General features: G+C 59.5%; 1 protein-coding gene across 1 annotated transcript in view; it reads left to right on the forward strand.

Annotated features, from left to right (window-relative positions):
• Positions 1-19,744, forward strand: part of KAZN (kazrin, periplakin interacting protein) — a 159,221-nt gene that overhangs the window by 82,886 nt on the left and 56,591 nt on the right. The window contains exons 3-5 of the mRNA XM_042996204.1: positions 6,421-6,557; positions 11,481-11,651; positions 18,410-18,599. Coding sequence (XP_042852138.1) covers positions 6,421-6,557; positions 11,481-11,651; positions 18,410-18,599 — 498 coding nt within the window. The remainder of the gene's footprint in view (positions 1-6,420; positions 6,558-11,480; positions 11,652-18,409; positions 18,600-19,744) is intronic.

Here is a 19,744-nt window from a genome sequence, read left to right on the forward strand (position 1 = left end):
GGCTGGTTGGGGTCGGTGATTTTGGAGGCAGCAGAGGACCAGAGGGGGAGGGGGAGGGGAGAGGGTAGGTGGGTGTGGGGCCAGACGGGCACTGCCACTCACTCCCTGACCCGGATCCTCACTCTCCCGGGGTGCCTACTGCCCCATGCTGTGACATGGAACGACTTCATACGGTGGTTGTGGTGGTTGAGTGGCAAGAACGCTTCGGGGGCTCAGAGCAGGGCCGGGCACACGGGAACCGTTTTCATACCTAGGAAAGCGAGACTTGGGGGAGGGTGGTGACTTGCTCAGGGGCTCAGAGCCAGGGACAGAACCCAGGTCCTCTGACGCCAGACTGATGCCCATTCTGCCCCGCTGTGTGGTGCTGGCCAAGGCCCTGGACACCTCTGTGGGGAGCAGTGGTGGAGGTGATGCCTTCTCGGCCCTCCAAAGCCAGAGGAGGCTCCCAGGGTCCATCCAGCACACTCATGGTGGGGGCACGGTTGAGGCTCAGAGAGGGGAAGCCTGGGAGCCTGGCCTCTCCCTCCCCAGCAAGGTTCTCCCTGCGCACTCTGCCTTGGGGGGTAAGCAGAAGTCCCCTGGTGCTCAAAAGCGCCCTGTAGAATCCCTTGCCCTCCAGGCACACAGCCGCTAGAGGCTCAGACGCCACGAATTCGCCTGTCCGGTCCCCTTGCTTGTTGGCGGAGGCCTCCCTATGCCCGGGCATTGCCGCTGAGGGTCTGTCACCCGTGGCCGCAATGAAGGGGACTGGTCCTTCCCCTGCCAGTGGTGCGTTTGCAGCAGCTGTGAGGTCAGTGAGGAGCTGTGGTCCCCTAAGCCAGGAGAGGAAGACGGGGTCTGCTGCGGAAAGGCCACGGCAGAAGCTTGAGAGGAGGACATCCCCAGAGATGCTCTGTCTTCACGGGGCCACAGCCGGGCCCCTGGTCAACCCCCTGCAGGCACTCAGCCTCCTCTGAGTTAGAAAAACAAGTCCCTCCCCCCCCCCCCCCCCCCCGGAATCCCCACATTCCCCGGAGCTGAGCTGGTCTCCCTCGGTGACCCCACAGGGCCCGCCAGGCATGACATCACCCATCACCATGGCAGTGGTTCCGGTGGCCTGGCTCCTGGAATGGGACACGCCTGGCTGAAGCTGGATGCCTGGGAAGGTGAAGTGAGCGCCCGGGAGCTTTGGGCCGAGGCAGGAGGCTGGTCACCGAGAGGGAAGGTCAGGTGTCACAGACCCCACCCTGCTACTCCTGCCTTAGTAGCAACATTTGGAGAGCGCCAAAATGCGGTTTGGAAGGAGGGATAACAGCAGACCTGTGGCAAAGGGAAGAAGGAGGCACCCCATTGCATAGTTTTCATAGCTGTGTAAATTAGTAATTTAAATTCTTTCTTGGGGACCCGTCGTGCTGATCTTCTTGTCTTCTTTTTTTTTTTTTTTTTTTTTTAATTTTTTTTATTTTTTAATATATGAAATTTACTGTCAAATTGGTTTCCATACAACACCCAGTGCTCATCCCAAAAGGTGCCCTCCTCAATACCCATCACCCACCCTGCCCTCCCTCCCACCCCCCATCAACCCTCAGTTTGTTCTCAGTTTTTAACAGTCTCTTATGCTTTGGCTCTCTCCCACTCTAACCTCTTTTTTTTTTTTTTTTTTCCTTCCCCTCCCCCATGGGTTTCTGTTACATTTCTCAGGATCCACATAAGAGTGAAACCATATGGTATCTGTCTTTCTCTGTATGGCTTATTTCACTTAGCATAACACTCTCCAGTTCCATCCATGTTGCTACAAAAGGCCATATTTCATTTTTTCTCATTGCCACGTAGTATTCCATTGTGTATATAAACCACAATTTCTTTATCCATTCATCAGTTGATGGACATTTAGGCTCTTTCTTGTCTTCTTTTTAATGTTTATTTATTTGAGAGAGAGAGAGAGAGAGAGAGAGAGAGAGAGAGAGAACAAGGAGGGAGGGGCAGAGAGAGAGGGACGCACAGAATCCGAAGCAGGCTCCAGGCTCCGAACTGTCAGCACAGAGCGCAGTGCGCGACTTGAACTCAGGAACCGCGAGATCATGACCTGAGCCGAAGTTGGGCGCCTAACCTTCTGAGCCACCCAGGCGCCCCCGATCTTCTTGTTTTCTTAAAAGAGTTACAATGCCAGTGACACCCTTCAGGGAGCCCCGTCTGACGGCAGCGACCCAGCATCTGGAGACTCGGGGACAGTCAGGCCCCATGGGGATGCACGCGCGCGCGCGCACGCGCGCGCGCACACACACACACACACACACACACACAGACACACACACACAGGTGCCTGCTCCCAGGTCCTGCTTCTGCGAGGAGTTCCCGTGAGTCAGTTACGGTCGTGTGTGCCTCCGAGAAGCTATGGCAGACCGCTCGGCATCTGCTTTGTTCACGCTGTGGCTCCAGAGGTGCCGAAGCTCCGTTTCAAAGGGATCTGCACCCGGCATTCCTGCCCAGAGATCCAGCTTTCATGTGTCTCGGTCCCCAGCTGGGCAGGGTCCAGCCGCCGCCCCCGCCGTGCCCCCAGAATCCGCAGAGCAGGGGTTCCCAGGGAGAGCTCGTGCGAAGGAACCAGGCAGCGAAGGTTATTATGGTGGGGGTGGTGGCACCTCTCACAGCCCGCCCTGATGTGTCCGTTAGGAATGTGTTGGGGTGCACGTCATGGGAAGTCCCCCAAACACTGTGACCTTGTACTATAAAGAAAATGGGTTTTCCCAGTAGGCTCCTGGGTACGTTTTAGTAGCCACAACTGGACACATGGCCCCTCAAGTTGCAAGGGAGCATGGCACGTTGAGTGTTTTAGTGGGGCGCAAACAAAATTGGGGTTCCCTTGGTAAGGAGGGGTGGATGGGGTCTAGCGTCATCCACGTGTGCAGGGGTTGTCTCCTCCGTCACACTGGCAACCTCCCAGGAGGTAGGGGCGTGTCTTCTTCAGCCCTGTCCCCCCAGCAGCAGCAGGCAGGGAGTCTGGCACACAGAACATGCCTGATCAGTAGTTCAAGGGAGCTCGCAGTTTCCCCTTGAGGAGGAGCTACTAATCTGAAGATGGAGGGCCAGCCCCTGCTCTCAGGAGCCCCCGGTCAGATGGGGGAGGCGTAGCTCCCTGCCCCACCACTGAGCTCCCTGCCACTAACACACAGAGACACAGGTGCACACACCCCTTTGCTGGGGGACAGAACGGGGGCCCACACGGCTGCTCCTGCACACGGTGGCGCAGGGGTAGAGGGGAGGGAGCACCGTGGAGGCCAGCGGCAGGCTGCCACGTCGCCCCTCCCCAAGGTGTTTTGGCAAAAGTGAAGGAAGGCCCAGCACTGCTATGGAGGAAGGGGGTGGCATCCCTCCCAGAGCCTCCAGTTGCCAAGAGCAAAGTCTGGAATTTGGTTTCCATCCAGACAAGGCTAACGAAAGAGGCAAATCGGAGCCCAAGGGGGATTAATTTCCAACCAAGGGCAGAGGCATGCTCCCCAGGGGAGTCCGTGAGACCTTCTCAAACCCTGGGGTGGAGGGTCCCACAGTGGTGACTTTGTCCGGGTCAGCTGCCCCCACCCGCAGCCCCTGGGAGCCACTCCCCTCGACAGTCTGAAACCCACCTGAGTCACCTCTGCCATTTGCCGGCTGTGTGGCCTCAGTTTCCTCCCCTGTAAAATGGGATGATAGCACTTCCCTCCCACCCACCTCTGTCACAGGAGGGAGTACAGCCAGGATCTAGGGTCTGATGAGAATGCAGATGGAAATTTCCCAGTTCTCAGTGGCAGCTGAGCCTGGGCTCTTCTGTAAGATTCCTTCTGACCCACTTATGTCTTTAGATGTTGGGTTTTCTTCAAGTGAAGCTCACCGTTAACCTATACCCTGCACCCTAACAGAAAACTAGCACAGCCCTGCCCCCCCACCTCCTACTCCTACCCTGGCCACCCCCAGCCTGACTGGAGAGAGAGGAGATGAGCTCTCTCACCATGCTCTCCACTGTCCCTGTCCTCTAAGGTCCCAGCCCCAGCCCTGCAGGCCTGGAGCTCCGGCCCTGATGATCTATGCTGCCCCACCAAGCTGCCACGAAGAAGACGGGTCCAGCTGCAGGACTGAGGGGAGCTGAAAGCTGGAATTTAAAGGGCCACCCAAGACCCAGGGCCCCCACCGCATGGGTCTCCCCACGGTCCCTGTTCTACCCAGGTTGGGGGTTGGGGGAGCAAAGCGCAGGAGGATGAAGGAAGTCCCCTCAGGGCCAGAAGGATATCAGCTTATGTCGAGCACTGGGCCAGGAGCCCAGCATCCTCGGTCCTTACATCCCACCTGGGGGCCCAGACTCCCATATTGGCAAGCCGAGTTTGCAGAGATGGATGTCCAGGACGAGATGGGGTGTCACAGCCATGGTCTGCCCCATATCACTGCCCTCAGCTAGCCATGGGGCCGGGACCCTCCAGGTCTTGGAGGCTCCAAACAGCATAACGTGGGGTCACCTGTGTCGGCTTTCAGGTCAGACATGGCTGTGTGACTTTGGGCAAATGACTTAACTACTCTGTGCCTTCTCAGGCCAAGGAGCGTGAGAGCCCTCCAGAGCCACGGAGTTGCTTTACCCTCCTCCATACCATCCGCACAACTCTGCTTGGTGTTCTCTCCAGGGACAGGACAGAACAGACTTCTGGGGGCGCTGGGACAAGGCAGTGGAGCCCCCTCTGCAGCCACAGCCCCCCCTGACCACAGCTACTCTCTGCATTTGCCAAAGAGCCAGCGGTGTGAGAGAGGGTCTGCAGGGAGCAAAAAGTCACGCTGCCTGCCAGGAGGTTGCTTAGAGCTCATGGCCCTGTGTGTGTGTGTGTGTGTGTGTGTGTGTGTGTGTGTGTGTGTGTGTGTGTGTATGAGAGAGAGAGAGCTTTATTAAGATCTAATTCACATATCATACAATTCACCATTTACAAGGTACAATTCAGTGGTTTTTAGTATATTCACAGACTGCTTATCCATCACCACAATCAACATTAGAACATTTTCATCATCTCAGAAAGAAACCCCAGGCCCTCCAAATACCGCCCCTGTAGCCACACACCCCCGTCCCCCGCCATCCACCCCTCCCCCCAGCCCTCAGCAGCCACTTGTCTGCATCCTGTCTCCGTAGATTTCCCTACTGTGGACCGTTGATACGGCATATGGAATCCTACATCGGCGACTGGCTTCTTTCACTTAGCAGACCGTTCAGAGTTGATCCGCGTCGTAGCGTGAAACGGTACCTCTTTCCAGTGTCAGACAGCGTTGCGTCGTATGCGTCACCGCACCGCGTGTTTGGGTTTTTAATTCCTTCATCAGTTGCTGGCCATTTGAGTTGCTTTTCACCTTGTGGCTTCTGCGACCCGTGCTGCCGTAAACGTTTGCGTACGAGCGTTTGCGTGGACGCGTGTTTCCCTCTCTCTTGGGCGTGTGCCTAGGCGTGGGTCGCCGGACCACAGGGCAACTCTGTGGAATCCCTTGCAGAACCGTCAGGCTGCCTTCCCCCGTGGCTGCACCGTTTCCATCCGTCCGCATCGGCGGTGTGCAAGGTGTCCTAGTATCCCCACATCCACGTCAACCCGTGAGTCCGTCTTGTTTATTTGTGGCCATGCTAGTGAGTGTGAAGGGGTATGTCCCTGTGGCTGTGATCTGCAGCCCCCTTGGACTAATGAGGTCAAGACCCTTTTCCTGTCCTTGTTGGCCATTTCTTGGAGAAATGTCTGTTCCGACCCTTTGCCTCGTTCTTACTTGGGTTGTCTTCTTCTTATTGAGTTGTAAGAGCTCTTTATATATTCTGCACGTAAGCCCCTTATCAGACATGCGTTCTGCAAGTACCTTCTCCCATTTCCTGCGTTGCCTTTTTACTCTCTTTGTGGCCTTTGAAGCACAGAAGTTTTATGTTTTGACGGAGTCTGACCTATCTGTATTTCTGGCCGTTCCGCACACTTTCCGTGTCATTTCTTGCTGCGCGTTTTTCATCAAGTGCTTCTCCTGTGGAGGAAACGGGGCAGATGATGGACTATGGTGCTGGGCTGAGTCTTCCTGGGGGCTCAGAATGGACCGTGGGGGGCTCCTTCGGCCCGGAGTCGGGGCGCCATCAGCTTCCCCGGCCACGGGCGCTCACCGGGCCTCCAGCCCCCTCACCCTGGAGACCCCCTCGGTCCAGGGCCGGGAGAGATGCTCAGTCCAGGACTTGCTGCCCTGGCTGGATCCGTAAAACCGAGAGGTGAGAACAGGTTCTAGAGACAGGTGGCCCAGGTTCGAATCCCGGGAATGCCACTGAGGGGCCGGGGCGCGTGGGAGAGAAACGTCGCCTTCCTGAACCCCGTTTTCTCATCTCTTAGAAAGAGGATAGAGGCAGTGCCCCTTCTCCCCATCGGGCCGACGGCCGGCTAGACTCTGGCACTCACAAGCTCTTCCGCCCCGCAGCCATGAAAGCCGACCGGAAGCGCCTAAAGGGCGAGAAGACCGACCTGGTGAGCCAGATGCAGCAGCTGTACGCCACGCTGGAGAGCCGCGAGGAGCAGCTGCGCGACTTCATCCGCAACTATGAGCAGCACCGCAAGGTGGGACCCGCCCCCCCCCCCCCCCCGCCCCCCCCCCCCCCCCCCCCCCCCCCCCCCCCCCCCCCCCCCCGCCCCCCCTCCCCCCCCGCCTCCCCGCCCCTCCCCCTGCCTCCCCTCCCCCCTGCCTCCCCTCCCCCTTCCTCAGTGCCCCCTCCCAGACACCAGCGTCTTCCCCCTTTTGCCCCTCCCCTTCCTCCCCGCCCCCTTCTCCCTCCCAGACACCAGCTTCCTCCCCTCCCCCTCCCAGACACCAGCTTCCTCCCCTCCCCCTCCTCCCCTCCCCCTCCTCCCCTCCCCCTCCCAGACACCAGCTTCCTCCCCTCCCCCTCCTCCCCTCCTCCCTCCCAGACACCAGCTTCCCCCCCCTTTTGCCCCTCCCCTTCTTCCCCACCCCCTTCCTCCCCTCCCCCTCCTCCCCTCCCCCTCCTCCCCTCCCCCTCCCAGACACCAGCTTCCTCCCCTCCCCCCTCCCAGATACCAGCTTCCTCCCCTCCCCCCTCCCAGACACCAGCTTCCTCCCCTCCCCCCTCCCAGATACCAGCTTCCTCCCCTCCCCCTGTAGACACCAGCACCCTCACCTACCACTGCCTGCGGGCTGCCTTCTCTGCCCAGCAAGGGGTCTGGCTTCTCTAATCCCCGAACACACACACTCACTGCCCGTGTCACCTGTGGTCGCCTGAGGAGGCCTGCAATATGTCTGGCCCGGGCCTGGGCACAGCCCAGGCACAGCCCCTAGTTGGGGGGCCTCCGTGCCCCCCCCGGGCAGACAAGCCCAGACAGGACAGCCCAGCCAGTGTCAGTGAGGACTGTGGATCCTGGGTGGCCCGAATTCAGATCCCAGCCCCCTGTGGGCGTGCCCTTGGGCATCTCACCTAACCTTCGCAGCCTCAGACCTCCTGCGGCTGTGATGGAGACGCCGGGCACCCAGCACGGCATCTGGCTTCCAGTAAGTGCTCACTAAATACTCGCTAGGCGCCTTACTAATGATACCACAACAAAAGTGTGAAGAGAGAGCCAGGGCGACAGCAAGAAATTCTGCCTGCAGGGAGAGAGGCTCGTGAGGCTTCTCGGAGGAGGTGACCTAGGGGTGGGGCTCTGCGGGGTGCGTAGGAGTTTGGACAGACCCGAGTTATTTCCGCTGTTAACTGTTTACAGAGCAACCCAAGGCAGACCACAGAGAAGAGGTCCCAGCTGCCCTCGTGAGCCATGGGTGCCGTGCTGAGCATTTCAGCGGCAGTGTGACCATCCTGGGGCTTAATAGCCAACATCTCTCCCGTCTTTCAGTGGGTCATTACATTTTAGAGACGCGCTTTTCCTTGGAAATAAAATCTCCACAGAGATCCACCTTCCGCCAGGTCCGTGCCGTGACTTTTTTTAAGTCGCAGGCACCTGGGGGCACCCCCCCCCAAGTCCAGCCAGCAATGGGGGGGTAGGGTTGAAGCTGCTGAATAATCCGAAGCCAGCCACGGGCAGCCATAGATGGCCACAGCTCAGCACCGAGCGTCACTCTTACGGAATGCAAGAGCCTTCGGATTCATTCAGAAAAAGGAATTTGGAAAACACTAATTAAAAGAAAACTTAGTGTCTTAACCCTCGTCGTGTGGAGCAAGTTGTACTTCTAGCCTGTCAGTGGAAGAGCAACGTTGTGGTGGGTCTTCAATCGTCGTTGGGCGCAACCCCATTTTACAGACGGGAGGACTGAGGCTATGAAGGGTCCAGGGACTGACCCAAAGCCACCTGTTTAGAGCTGGTTTGGAGAAGCTAAAACCACAAGTCCTGATTTTATTGTCTCTTCCAAGACCTTGCAACTGGTTTAAAAAAAAAAAAAAAAGTTGCCTTTTATGCACAAAGTAAGTGTCCCCGTGAACAGGATTAACGGAACCTTTAGGTGCCCCGCCCTCCTTGGTCCTGCCACTTAGCCTGCCACGGCCCACCCAGCTCCTCCTGAGGGACCCCTGCAGGCCTCACCTGGAGCAGGGGGCAGGACCCCAGTTCTCTGAGCTACTGGGGTCAGCACAGGCACAGGCTGCTGAGAAATGAGGGGTTTGGAGTCTGCCCAGAAAGTTCGCGGAAACGCAGCCTCCCAGAAAGTTGTGCCTGATGCTCGTGCCCCGTCACACGGTGCAGTTTGGAGGGCGATTTGGGACTCTCCGTAAATCCAGCCGAGGAAGTTCTCGCGGCAAGTCGGGCGGGCAGGCTGGGGGCCACGGGCCAGACACAGGGCCGTCTTGGGTAGTGAGGCCGTTGTCACAACGGGCCGCCTTCATCCCGCCCTCTTCACCTCCCCAGACAGGCCTTTGTCCCCTTGAAGCACCATTCTCACTGCACCCCTCCTCCTTCTGTCCAGTGAGCCTCACATGCCAGCAGAGGGACCCCACATCCGCCTTGCCATCTGAGGCCCGACCACCCTGATCCCCGTGTGGTTCCAACCTCCCTGGCGGGTTTCCTTTCAGTTGCTTTCCTGCCTCAGTTACCGGCCAGGATCGAGATCTCCACCACACTCTCGGGGAGGTGGCGGGGGAGCTGTTCTACTTCTCTGGCCTCAGCTCGCTCATCTGTGAGACAGGGATGGTCATAGTTCCCCACCTCACGGGGGGGGGGGGGGGGGGGGCGTTGTCAGGTTTAAATATAATTGCCTAAAACGCGGAGGCACCATGCTTGACGTGTGTCCAGAACATTCCGTGTCACTTGCGACTGAGCCCCGCCCTCCTGCTGCCAGGGAATGTGATCATGGGAGTGGGTGTCCGAGTCCTCACCAAGACGGAAAGCACCTGGAGGCCTTTCCCCCCCAGCCTGGAACCCTCAGTCTGCTCGCGACCAGGGCAGTCAGTGACTGCAAAGAGACGCGGAGACAAAAATGATCCCGGGGTCCTAGTGGACCTTCCTGATTCAAGAATGTTTTGTAAGCAGCCCCTCGTTACACCAGCCAGTTCGAAGAGACAGTCCTTAACCAGTTATTCATTTTCCACACGCTTCTATGATCGAGGCTTGTGGCTGGGTGCTGGGGGCAGATGCCCAGGACACAGCTCGGCCCGCAGGGGAGGAGCTCCCCGTCCGGGTGGGTGCCGGGGGCCATGCCTGTCACCTGTTTGCACCGACCCCACCTGAACCCAGCCCCACAGAGAAAGGACTGACCAGCAGTAGAATGCCTCCCTGCACGGAGACTCTTGCTTCCAGAACGTCAGACTACAGCTTCCCCCGTGACTGCGCGATACGCCGTCTGTGTCTTGCGTTGCCAGTTTCTGCTGGGCGTCCCGTCACCCTAGGAGGCGGTATCACCACTGCCTCACAACTGAGGTGACCCAGGTTTGGGGAAGTTGAAGAACTCGGCCAGTGTTCTGCAGCCTGCAGGGGGCCGAGCTGAGAGTCCTACCCGGGCACCTGACCCTAAAGCAGGTGCCGGCGACCCGTCCTGGGAGGGATCGTCCCCCCACCCCCTCCTCCAGACTGCACTAGGAAGCGGCGGGGGGGGGGGGCTGCCCACACCACGCCGAGGGCTGACACGTGGTGATGGCCTTTGTAGCTGTCCCAGCAGCCGGGACGCACGCAGTCATTTCTTCGGCAGCATCTGTCACCCGCTGCTGCTGGCCGGGCTGCCGTCCTGGGACCCGGGTACACGCCAGGAAACCGAAGTGGCACGTCCCTGCTCTCGCGGCGCATGCGCGACGGCTTTTCTCTGTGAGCCCCGCGGATGCGGGGATTTTTTTTGGTCTGGCTCATGCCTGCCGACAGCATCCGTGAATGTGGATGGGTTGAATGACCAGTATCAGGCAGCAGGTTGGAGGGAGCCCAGGGCTACTCTCGGGTGAGTGGTCAGGGAGGGCCGCTCAGAGAGGACGGTCGAGCAGGGTCTGCCGTGCGCTCGCCCCGTGCTGAGCTCTCCGCGTGGATTGTCTCATTCAGTCCCCAGAACAACACCCTAAAGTACCTGGGGTATTATCTCCGAGGTAGAGACCAGGCCGCCCAGGCCCGATAGTCATCGCGGCTCGTCCTTGCAGAGCCGGGATTTGACCCGGACTCTGTCCCCAGACCACAGGACATAGCTCCAGCTCCATGACAGCCCCAGAGAAGGGGACAGCCCTCGGCCTCCTTGGCTCTGGCCATCTGGAAGTCGGGCCTTCTGCGACAGGGCTGTTAAACAAGGCAGGATGTGCCCCAGGCCACACAGGGACCTTGAGCGTGGCTCCTGGTCTGGTGAATCAGAAGACCTTGCTGGGTGGGTGGGCGGGGCTCCGTGCTGGGACCCTTCTTCTCGGGAGGGGCACCTGGCCTTCTGACACCAGCTCTTGCCCTGGGAGGTCAGGCCCCCTGACTGTGTTCCCCGCCTGCTGGCTTTGCCCCTGCACGGCCCTTCCCTCTGCACCTCTGGCGGAGGACGGTGCTGCATCCAGACCCAGCAGCGAGCTGAGGGGTTCGGCCTGCTCCGTCATCGGCTGTGACCTCGTGAGGTGCTGCGGGACCCCGTGGCCGCCAGAGCACCGGGCTGCAGGTGTCTCCTGGGCCCCTCCGTGCCTGGGACACACACGTTACCAAACAACAGAACAAAGCCCCGCACCCGTTACTGACCCAGACCTCTGTCAGACGCCATGTATTTCCCACGTGTAAAGTCATTTGATCTTTATAACTTGAAACAAGCGGTGTCGACCCCCTGCCCCCATCTTAAAGACGGAGCAGCGAGACTTGACGAGGTCAGACGACTTAACCCGTCACGCTCATTTGCTCACGTCTTGTGGAAACGCTGTTCACTGAGCATCTACTAACGGATTGTCTGTGTCCAGTCCCCCCCGCTAATCTGTGGCTCAGCCAGAGCGCCTCCCCTCCCCTTCCTCTGGTCCAGGGGTCAGGGCCCCCCTCTGGGTGTCTGTGGGCCGAGAGGCGGTCCCGCAGCCCCGCCGTAACTCCCCTGGCGCTCCGTCCCCACAGGAGAGCGAGGACGCCGTCAAAGCCCTGGCTAAGGAGAAGGACCTGCTGGAGCGTGAGAAGTGGGAGCTTCGGCGCCAAGCCAAGGAGGCCACGGACCACGCCACGGCGCTGCGCTCCCAGCTGGACCTCAAGGACAACCGGATGAAGGAGCTGGAGGCCGAGCTGGCCATGGTGAGACACCCCCCCCCCCCCCGCCCCACGCAGCCGGGGCACCCACGACGTGCCGCGGGGGACAGGGCACGCGGACAGGGTGGGCGGAGGAGAGGGTGCGGCTGGGCGCGGGGTCTGCTGTCTGCTCAGGTTGACCGCTGAGCCCGGACCACAGCCTCTCCTCCACCTGCAGGGATGAAATCCACCACACTCCCAGGCCACTGTCAGCAAAGAAACCAAGCCCGTCTTGATTTAAAATACACATATTTAGGGGCGCCTGGGTGGCTCAGTCAGTTAAGCGTCCAAATTCAGCTCAGGTCATGATCTCACGGTCCGCGAGTTCAAGCCCCGCGTCCGGGCTCTGTGCGGACAGCTCAGAGCCTGGAGCCTGCTTGGGATTCTGTGTCTCCCTCTCTCTGCCTTTCCCCCACTCACGCTCTGTTTCTCTCTCTCTCTCTCTCTCTCTCTCTCTCTCTCTCTCTCTCTCAAAAATAAAAACATAAAGAATATTCTAAAATACACGTATTTGTTTAGGAAAACATTTGCTTTGGGAGGAAATGCACCAAAAAATTAAGAGTGGTTATTTTCTGGGTAGTAGGATTGTAAGAGATTTTAGTTCCTTTGTTTCCCCTCCTGTTAAAAATGTGTTACTGGGGTTGTCAAGGAAAAAAATGTTATTCTTTTTCTATTCCAAAACAAACCTTCAAAGTACTTCCAAACTCTGTGTTTTCCATGGAGGTGACCAGCCTGCATGTGGGGACAGAGCACCCAGGTGGTATGTCCGGGCCTGGTGGGAGGGGTCCAGAGCCCTGACGTCCTGTTCTGCCTGCCCCTGCGTGACCTGGGGCCACTCACTGAACTTCTTTGGGCTTCCGCGCCCTTTATCTTGTATCAGAATGGGGGAGACGGTCTTTACTTCACCCTGCCCTCCCAGGAGGTGGCTGGGGGAAGCCCAGGGATCCCATGACTTAAGTAAGGGGCCTTTGAAACCACCAGGGTCTCAACGTGATCGTGGCTGGAAGGAGACTATGCAAAGTGCTCATGAGGGGTGGGGAGGCCCACGCAGCTCGTAGAACTCAGGGTTCTCCCTCAGAGCTCTGACACTGACCAACCATGTGCTGATGGCCATGGGTTCTGGGCTTGAATCCAGCTGTGTGACCTTGGGCAGGATCCTTCACCTCTTGGGGCCTGTTTCGAGTCTAAGTAGGGATAATGGCATATACCCCACGGGGCCTTTATGAAGGTTTCAGTTAAATAATGCAGGGGAAGCATTTAGTACGTGCCCGTACACAGTGATGATACGGTGACACAAAGGTTCTCTACGATCACTTCCTTCAGGATCGTGGGCCGCACCCGTGGCAGGTCAGGACCCTGGGGCCCCTCCTGGGTCTCCTGTCCAATGCTGACCCCTAGTGGTGAGAACTGCCCAGGCCAGAACAAGGTGCAGCCGCCAGGTCCCCTCTGGGGAGGGCTTTTCCCAGCCCTGAGGTCCCCGGTGCTAAGCCTTTCCCGCTTCAGACCTAGGAAGTGGGTGCAGGGGGAAGCAAGGTTCCCATCCTCCCAGGTCTTCCCAGTGCCCCGTGGGTGGACAGCTGTGTCTTCCTTGCCTCAGAGCACTGGCCTCAAGCATTCTGGGTGTTTCTGGGACTTTTCAGGAGTGGGAACCCAACCACCTCTGTTTCCGCTCTCCCCATGCCCAGACTGGTCAACCTGCTTCCGTTCCGGCCAGCAAAACTCAGGTTCTGGCCGCCCCTCTGGCAGGCATCGCACCCCTCTGCTAAGTGTGAATCGTTACGGGGAGTGTTTGCAGCTCCTTGTACCATCAGCGGGGCCCGTGTCTGCCTAGGGCTCGGCCGCAAAGCAGGGGGCTCTGCGGAGAAGCGTGAGAGCCCCAGCTCTGTCGGGGTGCCCGGGAGACTGGAGGTCTCCTCCGCGGAGCACCATCCAGAGAAGCTCATGTTGGCCAGCGTGCGCCCCAGTGCACTGCTGCCCAGGCCGGGACCGGAGGGAGGGCGCCACCCCTGTGCGCGTGCCTTACGTCCTCGGGTGCGGGCAACGGGAAGCAGCCTGGCTGGTTTGGCACAGGGGATGCACCGGAGGGCCAGGCTTAGAGACGGCTCGCAGAATGGGACGCCCGGGTGGCTCGGTCCGTTACGCGTCAGACTCTTGATTTCGGCTCAGGGCACGATCTCACGGTCCGTGGGACTGAACCCCACGCCGGACTCTGCGCACACAGTGCGGGGCCTGCTCGGGATTCGCTCCCTCCTCCTCTCTCGGCCCCTCCCCGCTCCTCAAAATAAACATTTTTTAAAAAAGAAAGAAATGGCTGGCCGAAGCCAAGGCAGCCGCAGAGGTGGGGAAGCCAGGGTTCCAGACGGAGTGGGTCTGCTCAGCGGCCCCCCCACCCCGGGGAGCAGGAACCCGAACCCTTTGTCCTTTGAATTTCACCTCCGTTTTTTTGTAAGTGTGAAAATGGCCCATCTTGGGTCACGGCGGTTACCACTCACCTGGGGGTCCTGGCTGTGGCCGCTGGTGATGAGTAATTTCTCAAGTGACCCTGAGGTGCCCCCGAGGAGAAGGGAGCTGAGCTGGTCAATTCCCACCCGCCCATCGTGCCGTGACACGAGAACCGTGGGAAGCGGCCTGGTGCCCGGTGAGAACGAGCGGGCCCCGTTCTAGCTTAGGCACCGTCCCCTCCCCGGTCTCCACACACCTTGCGTAGCTGCTTCACCTGAGTAAGAAAGAGCCAAAGGCTTTGGCTTCCCAAGAAGCAAAGCCCCCTCGCTGTTTGCTGACGGCAGCACCCACGCTCCCCCTCGGCCGCCTGCCCTTCGGGTGGACGTCTTCCCGATGACGACTTCCGGCCCAGCCAGACATTCCCGCACGTGGCGTGGCTTCACCTCTGTGGCCGCATTGGCTTTGTGGCACCACCCCGTGGGGAGAATGCATGTATTTTTTAATATGTTGTTTTACTGAGATGTCACATCCCGTGAAACTCAGCCTTGCAAGATGTACAGTTCGGTGGATTTTAGAACGTTCACAGAGCTGTGCGACCGTCACCAAACAATTCGGTTCTAGAACAGTTTGCACCCCCCCCCCACCCCAAAAGGGAAACCAGTATCCATCGGCCGTCACCCCTCACGTTCTTGTGGTGCCCGCTTTAGGGACGTGGAAGCGGGCTCGGAGGGCGAGAGGCTCACCCAGAGCTGCCCAGCGGGTTGAGAGGCAGAGCTGGGAGTCGGGGAGGCCCCGAGCTTCGTGACGTGGAGGCTTCGGCTCCGTTTGCGGGGCCTCTGTAGGGACATCCGGCTGCTGGCCTGAAGGGGCCCCTCCCCCACCAACCCTCGCATGTCCCTCGGGCCCTCCTCGCTGGCCTCCGTCACACGGAGGGGGAGGGAGACGGGCCTGCCAGCGCCCGAGAGCACACGCTTCCCCCAAGGGCAGGCTAGTCCTGCCCCCCAGGACCTTGGTTCGTGTTGACCTACTTTCCTATCAGCGCTGTCTTTCCAGAACAGGAGGCTTTTTTATGTTCACTATACAGTCGGTCAACGGGGCTTCTCACCCTCAGCACTGTTGACATTTGGGGCCGGTCCGTCTTCGTTGTGAGGCCTTCCTGTGCCCTGGAGGATGGCCACCAGCTTCCCTGGCTTCCACCTGCTAGATGCCTTGGGCACCTCCCACCTGTGACCACCAGAAGTCTCCGGACATTTCCCAGGGTTCCCTGGGGGAGGTGGGGGTGGGTCTTGCCCCCGTGGAGAGCCAGCCTTCTGTAAAGTTGGACGTTTCTCAAGCGTCGGGCGTGGGATGGTCTAATCTTAGCATCTCTCTTAGCCGTTCCGTTCTAACGGAGTCCCCGTTGGGTCCCGCCATGTTCGGGCTGTGTGACCCCTGACAAGGGACTTAACCTCTCTGAATCTCAGTTTGCCCACGTGTGAAGTCAGGGCTACGAGGCCTTCCGCCTGGGGAGGGGGGGGGATTGTGAGGTGATGGTGAGCCAGGGCAGGTGTGCACCGGTGCTCAGTGAGGGTCACTTACTGACTGGTGTTGGGCACCTAGACCCATTTCAGGTTCCGTTTCACTGGCCAGTCACCGTGTGACCTCAGGAGTCACTCTTAACCTGCCTGGGCCTCAGTTTCCTCATCTGTGAAAATGGCAGCCGCCACAGACCCAGGCGAGAGTCGGGCGCGGTGCAGTGAGGGTGGGGGAGAGGCGGGGTCAGGCGGCAGGGGGATGCCGGGAATGGCCCGAGTCTCCATTCCTTTTCTGGCGGCCGTGCTCCGGGTTGGCGCTGCTTCTGCCCTCGCTCCCAAGAAACCCGCCTGCCTCAGGCACCACCCCCTGGCCCTGGGCCATTGCCGTCTGGGAGCAGCGGGCCAGACCTCACAACCTGCTGGTGTTTTCTTGGAGGATCCCCCCCAGCAGCCTTTGGCCAGCAGAGACGTTCCCTGGACAAGCAGGAATCCCTCGGAAAGCTAACGAAGGGTTCCGCCAAGCCGTGCTCCCGGCATCCCTCGGGGGCCCGGGCTTACTGTCCAACATGGAATACCTCCTGGCTGCCGGTCAGCAGACCCCCCAGCCGGTCAGGCGCCTTCATCAGCCCCGATCCAGAGGGAGGCCCCGGGCAGGGTCCTGCCACCCCCTGGATCTTATCGGCCCGTCTTAGGGCATAAATGATCCCACCAACCACGATCACTGCTTCTTATGGAACATGGCAGTGGTGCAGCTGGCGTCCTGGGCCTTCATTGGACTTAGTTCACGCCTGACTCCTACTTGTGAGGTGGAAGATGTTTCAGGATTTAAGTCACTAACCTTTATTGAGTATTTTTATCTTAGGCCGGGGCTCTGCATCGCAACTGTGTTATCCCCATCTGACAGAGGGGGGCATGAAGGCACAGAGCGGTGAGGGACCTCGCCCAGGATCCCCCCCCCCCCCCCACCAGGAAGTGGCACAGCCGGGCTCAAACCCAGGCAGTCGGGTTTCCGAGCCCAGACTCCAAAGCCCCCTCATCCCACAACTCCAGGGGGCGCTACTTACATGGCAGTGATCTTCCTCTGCCCCCCGTCTTACTGGGGAGGACCCCGAAGCTGAGGGAGGTGGAGGAACTTGCTGAAGGTCGCACAGCAAGTTAAACAGTAGAAGTGGAGTTTGAACCCAGTTCTGACTCGTGTCATAACAGGGTGTTTGAGCCAATGTCCAGTAGCTCGAAACTTCGGGTGCAGAGTGCTCAGGAGAGGGCAAAGGCCCAGAGAGAAGAGGGAGTCAGAGCTCAGGGGGAGCTCCCAGCATTAACTTGCATTTAGCGGAAGCGGTCAGCCGGAGAAGTGCTGTGTAGACTGCCACGGGGAGCGGATCATGTGGCATACCCATGCCTGTATCTTAGACTTTATGCGCTGCTTTTTGTAGGTCTTGTCTCTGCCACAAGTGGGCCATTTGTAAGAGGTCCCTGTGCTTCAGAACTCAGGGGTACCACCGCCCCACCCTGCAGGACCAAGCACAGGGGACCTCCCAGTTGTCAGGTAGCAGCGATGTCGAGCTGCCTGCTGAGTTAGAAGGTGCCTCTCCCAGGCCTAGACGGAGACGAAGCCCCACCTGGGAGAAGAAAGCCAGGAGGGGACAGAGAGGGCATCTTGCCTTGGGTTCTCCCGTGCTTCCCGCCTACGTGCCCGTGAATGTTTGCAAGAAGGCCGAGCTGGGGGTTAATTAGCACGATGGCAGATTGACCTGGGGCTCGTGTCTCCACCCCGGGTCCACCTTCCAGGCAGCCGAGATGGATGGGGCCCGGAGGAGGCAGGGAGCAGGGCAGCTTAGCACATGGAGTGGTGCCCGGGATGGTGGGCCAGGAGGCCAGATGCACATGACCTAGAGGGACAGGAGATGTGTTCCCAGCTGAAGTGCCCTGGCGGCCAGGAAATGAGGGTCTCCGTGGTGCTGGGTGGCCGCAAGCCTGGGGCAGCTCAGAGATACACGTGTTCATATCAAGGTCAAAGCCAGCACTCACGATGACTCTGTTATCTGTAGCAACGTCCTAGGTTGTCAGGTTCACTGGAGAGCTCGGTTCAAGACCCTTGGGCCCCTGCCTGTGTCCCCGCTCAACCCTGGCATGATCTTGGGGAACCAGTTGAGAAAGGGAAAGAGACTGTGGTGAAGAGAATATGCATTAATGCATGGCTCATTATGTGCCCATTTTCTCCCCCAAGTAATGTGAGATCACTTCAGTAAAACCCCACCTACGTGGCAGGGAGATCACCCAAGGCTGAGAGATGTTGGACTATCCCTCCTGCCCTAAGTCAGCCCCAGACTTGTTCCTGGGCTTCCTCCTGTGATCCTGGGAGCCAGGTTGAGGGTTTGCTCTGTCCCCTGCCTGCACTGGACAGCACCTTGTAAAGGGGAGCTCGTGGGCTGAATTTGGGAGGAGTTAGGGTGGTCAAGCGAAGCACCCATTTTCCTCCAATCTCATTCAAATCCCGGCTGGTCCTTAGAGAACTCGAAAGAATGGGTGATAAGTGTCTCCTTGGACCCCCTCTCCTCTGCCTCCTTGGTCTCCCTCTCTCGCGTCCCCTTGGTCTCCCTTTGTGTTAGCAGGAACCAAGGGGCAACCCCAAAGTGCGGCCTGCGGTGCAGGTGTTAGACTCTGACGGGCCATGCCATTCAGAGTCACAGCTGCCCAGGTACCGAGGGCGGATCCATGGCTTTCTCACCGCGGTGGGTCTTGGCCGAGCGACAGGCCGGGAGATCCCCTCGATCCCATTTTCTCTGTGTCTCCCGGCCCTCTCTCCAGGCCAAGCAGTCCTTAGCTACGCTGACCAAGGACGTCCCGAAGCGGCATTCCCTCGCCATGCCGGGCGAGACGGTGCTCAACGGCAACCAGGAGTGGGTGGTGCAGGCGGACCTCCCGCTGACCGCGGCCATCCGGCAGAGCCAGCAGACCCTCTACCACTCTCATCCCCCGCACCCTGCAGACCGGCAAGGTGAGTCCTGCCCCCAGCCGGGCCCAGCCCTGGCTGCCGCGGCTTCTTAGGAGGCTCCTGACCTTCCCAGGGCGGGGCAGGCAGCCTCTCCGTTCACACTGTAGCTGCGTGCGGGGGGTGTGGGGGCAGAGGCCACAGGCTTGTTGTAACTGAGAAGTCTAAGAGATGGACTTCAGGCACAGCTGGCTCCTGAAGACCGGATGCTACCTGGGGCCCCCGCCTCTCTGCTCCACCTGCCTCCATTCGGCCTCATCTTTAGGCCCTCTCTTTCCACAGAGCAGCAAAACGGTCTCCGGGAGTTTCAGGCTTTTAAGGTCTTTAAGTGCAAAAGTCAGGAGAAAGAAAAACTAAGCGTTTTCTCTGGGTTTATGGTAAATCCCGAAGGAGGAGTCTGATTGGCCCGCCTGGATCACGTGCCCACCCCTGGACCAATGACTGTGTCCAGGGAGCGGGAACGCGGATTCTCCAGCCCGGGTCTCATGGGATCCTTTGGCAGGGGAGACCGCAGGGCTCCTCGCGGTCACGGGGTGTGTGGGAGGGCCACAAGTAAACGTCACACGTGTTCCCTCCGGGCACTGGTGGGAGGAAGGGTGCGGCCTCCGGGCAGCGTCTGTACCCACTGGCCGTGGTACAAGCCCCAAACCCCCCCGCCCGTCCGCAGCCCGCCTGGCTCTGTTCTCTGTCCCTGTGTTGAGTGGCTGCCTCTGGGCGACGCGTGCAAGTTGGGGGTTGGCGGCTGGCCTTTAGAGCCCGCAGGTGCTGCCGTGGCCCAGCTGGGTACCCAAGTCCCCGACCGCAAAGCCCGCTGTCCACCCCTCTCCCCCGCCAGCCCCCCACATCGAACCGTACGGCCACTGGCAGGAAGGACGATCTTTGTGGTGACGCAGCCCAGTCCGCTCCCTGCTCCCATGCTGCCTGCGTACAGGAGGCCCTCAGTCCGTCTGGTTCAACAGGGAGTGAAATCGGCGGAAGACAGGCTCTTTGGTGGGGGAAAGCGCGGGGAGAGCGGACAGTTGGGGGAGGCCTCTCTCAGGACAGGCGGAGCGACGTGAACGGTGATAATTCCTCCCGATGGAGCAGCGGGACCAGCCAAGACGGAGGCAGGAGGGAGATGGCCTGTGCCAGGCACTGTCAGAAAGCCAGTG

This window comes from Panthera tigris, chromosome C1 (assembly GCF_018350195.1).
Source record: "Panthera tigris isolate Pti1 chromosome C1, P.tigris_Pti1_mat1.1, whole genome shotgun sequence".
In the NCBI taxonomy this organism is placed as follows: domain Eukaryota; kingdom Metazoa; phylum Chordata; class Mammalia; order Carnivora; family Felidae; genus Panthera; species Panthera tigris.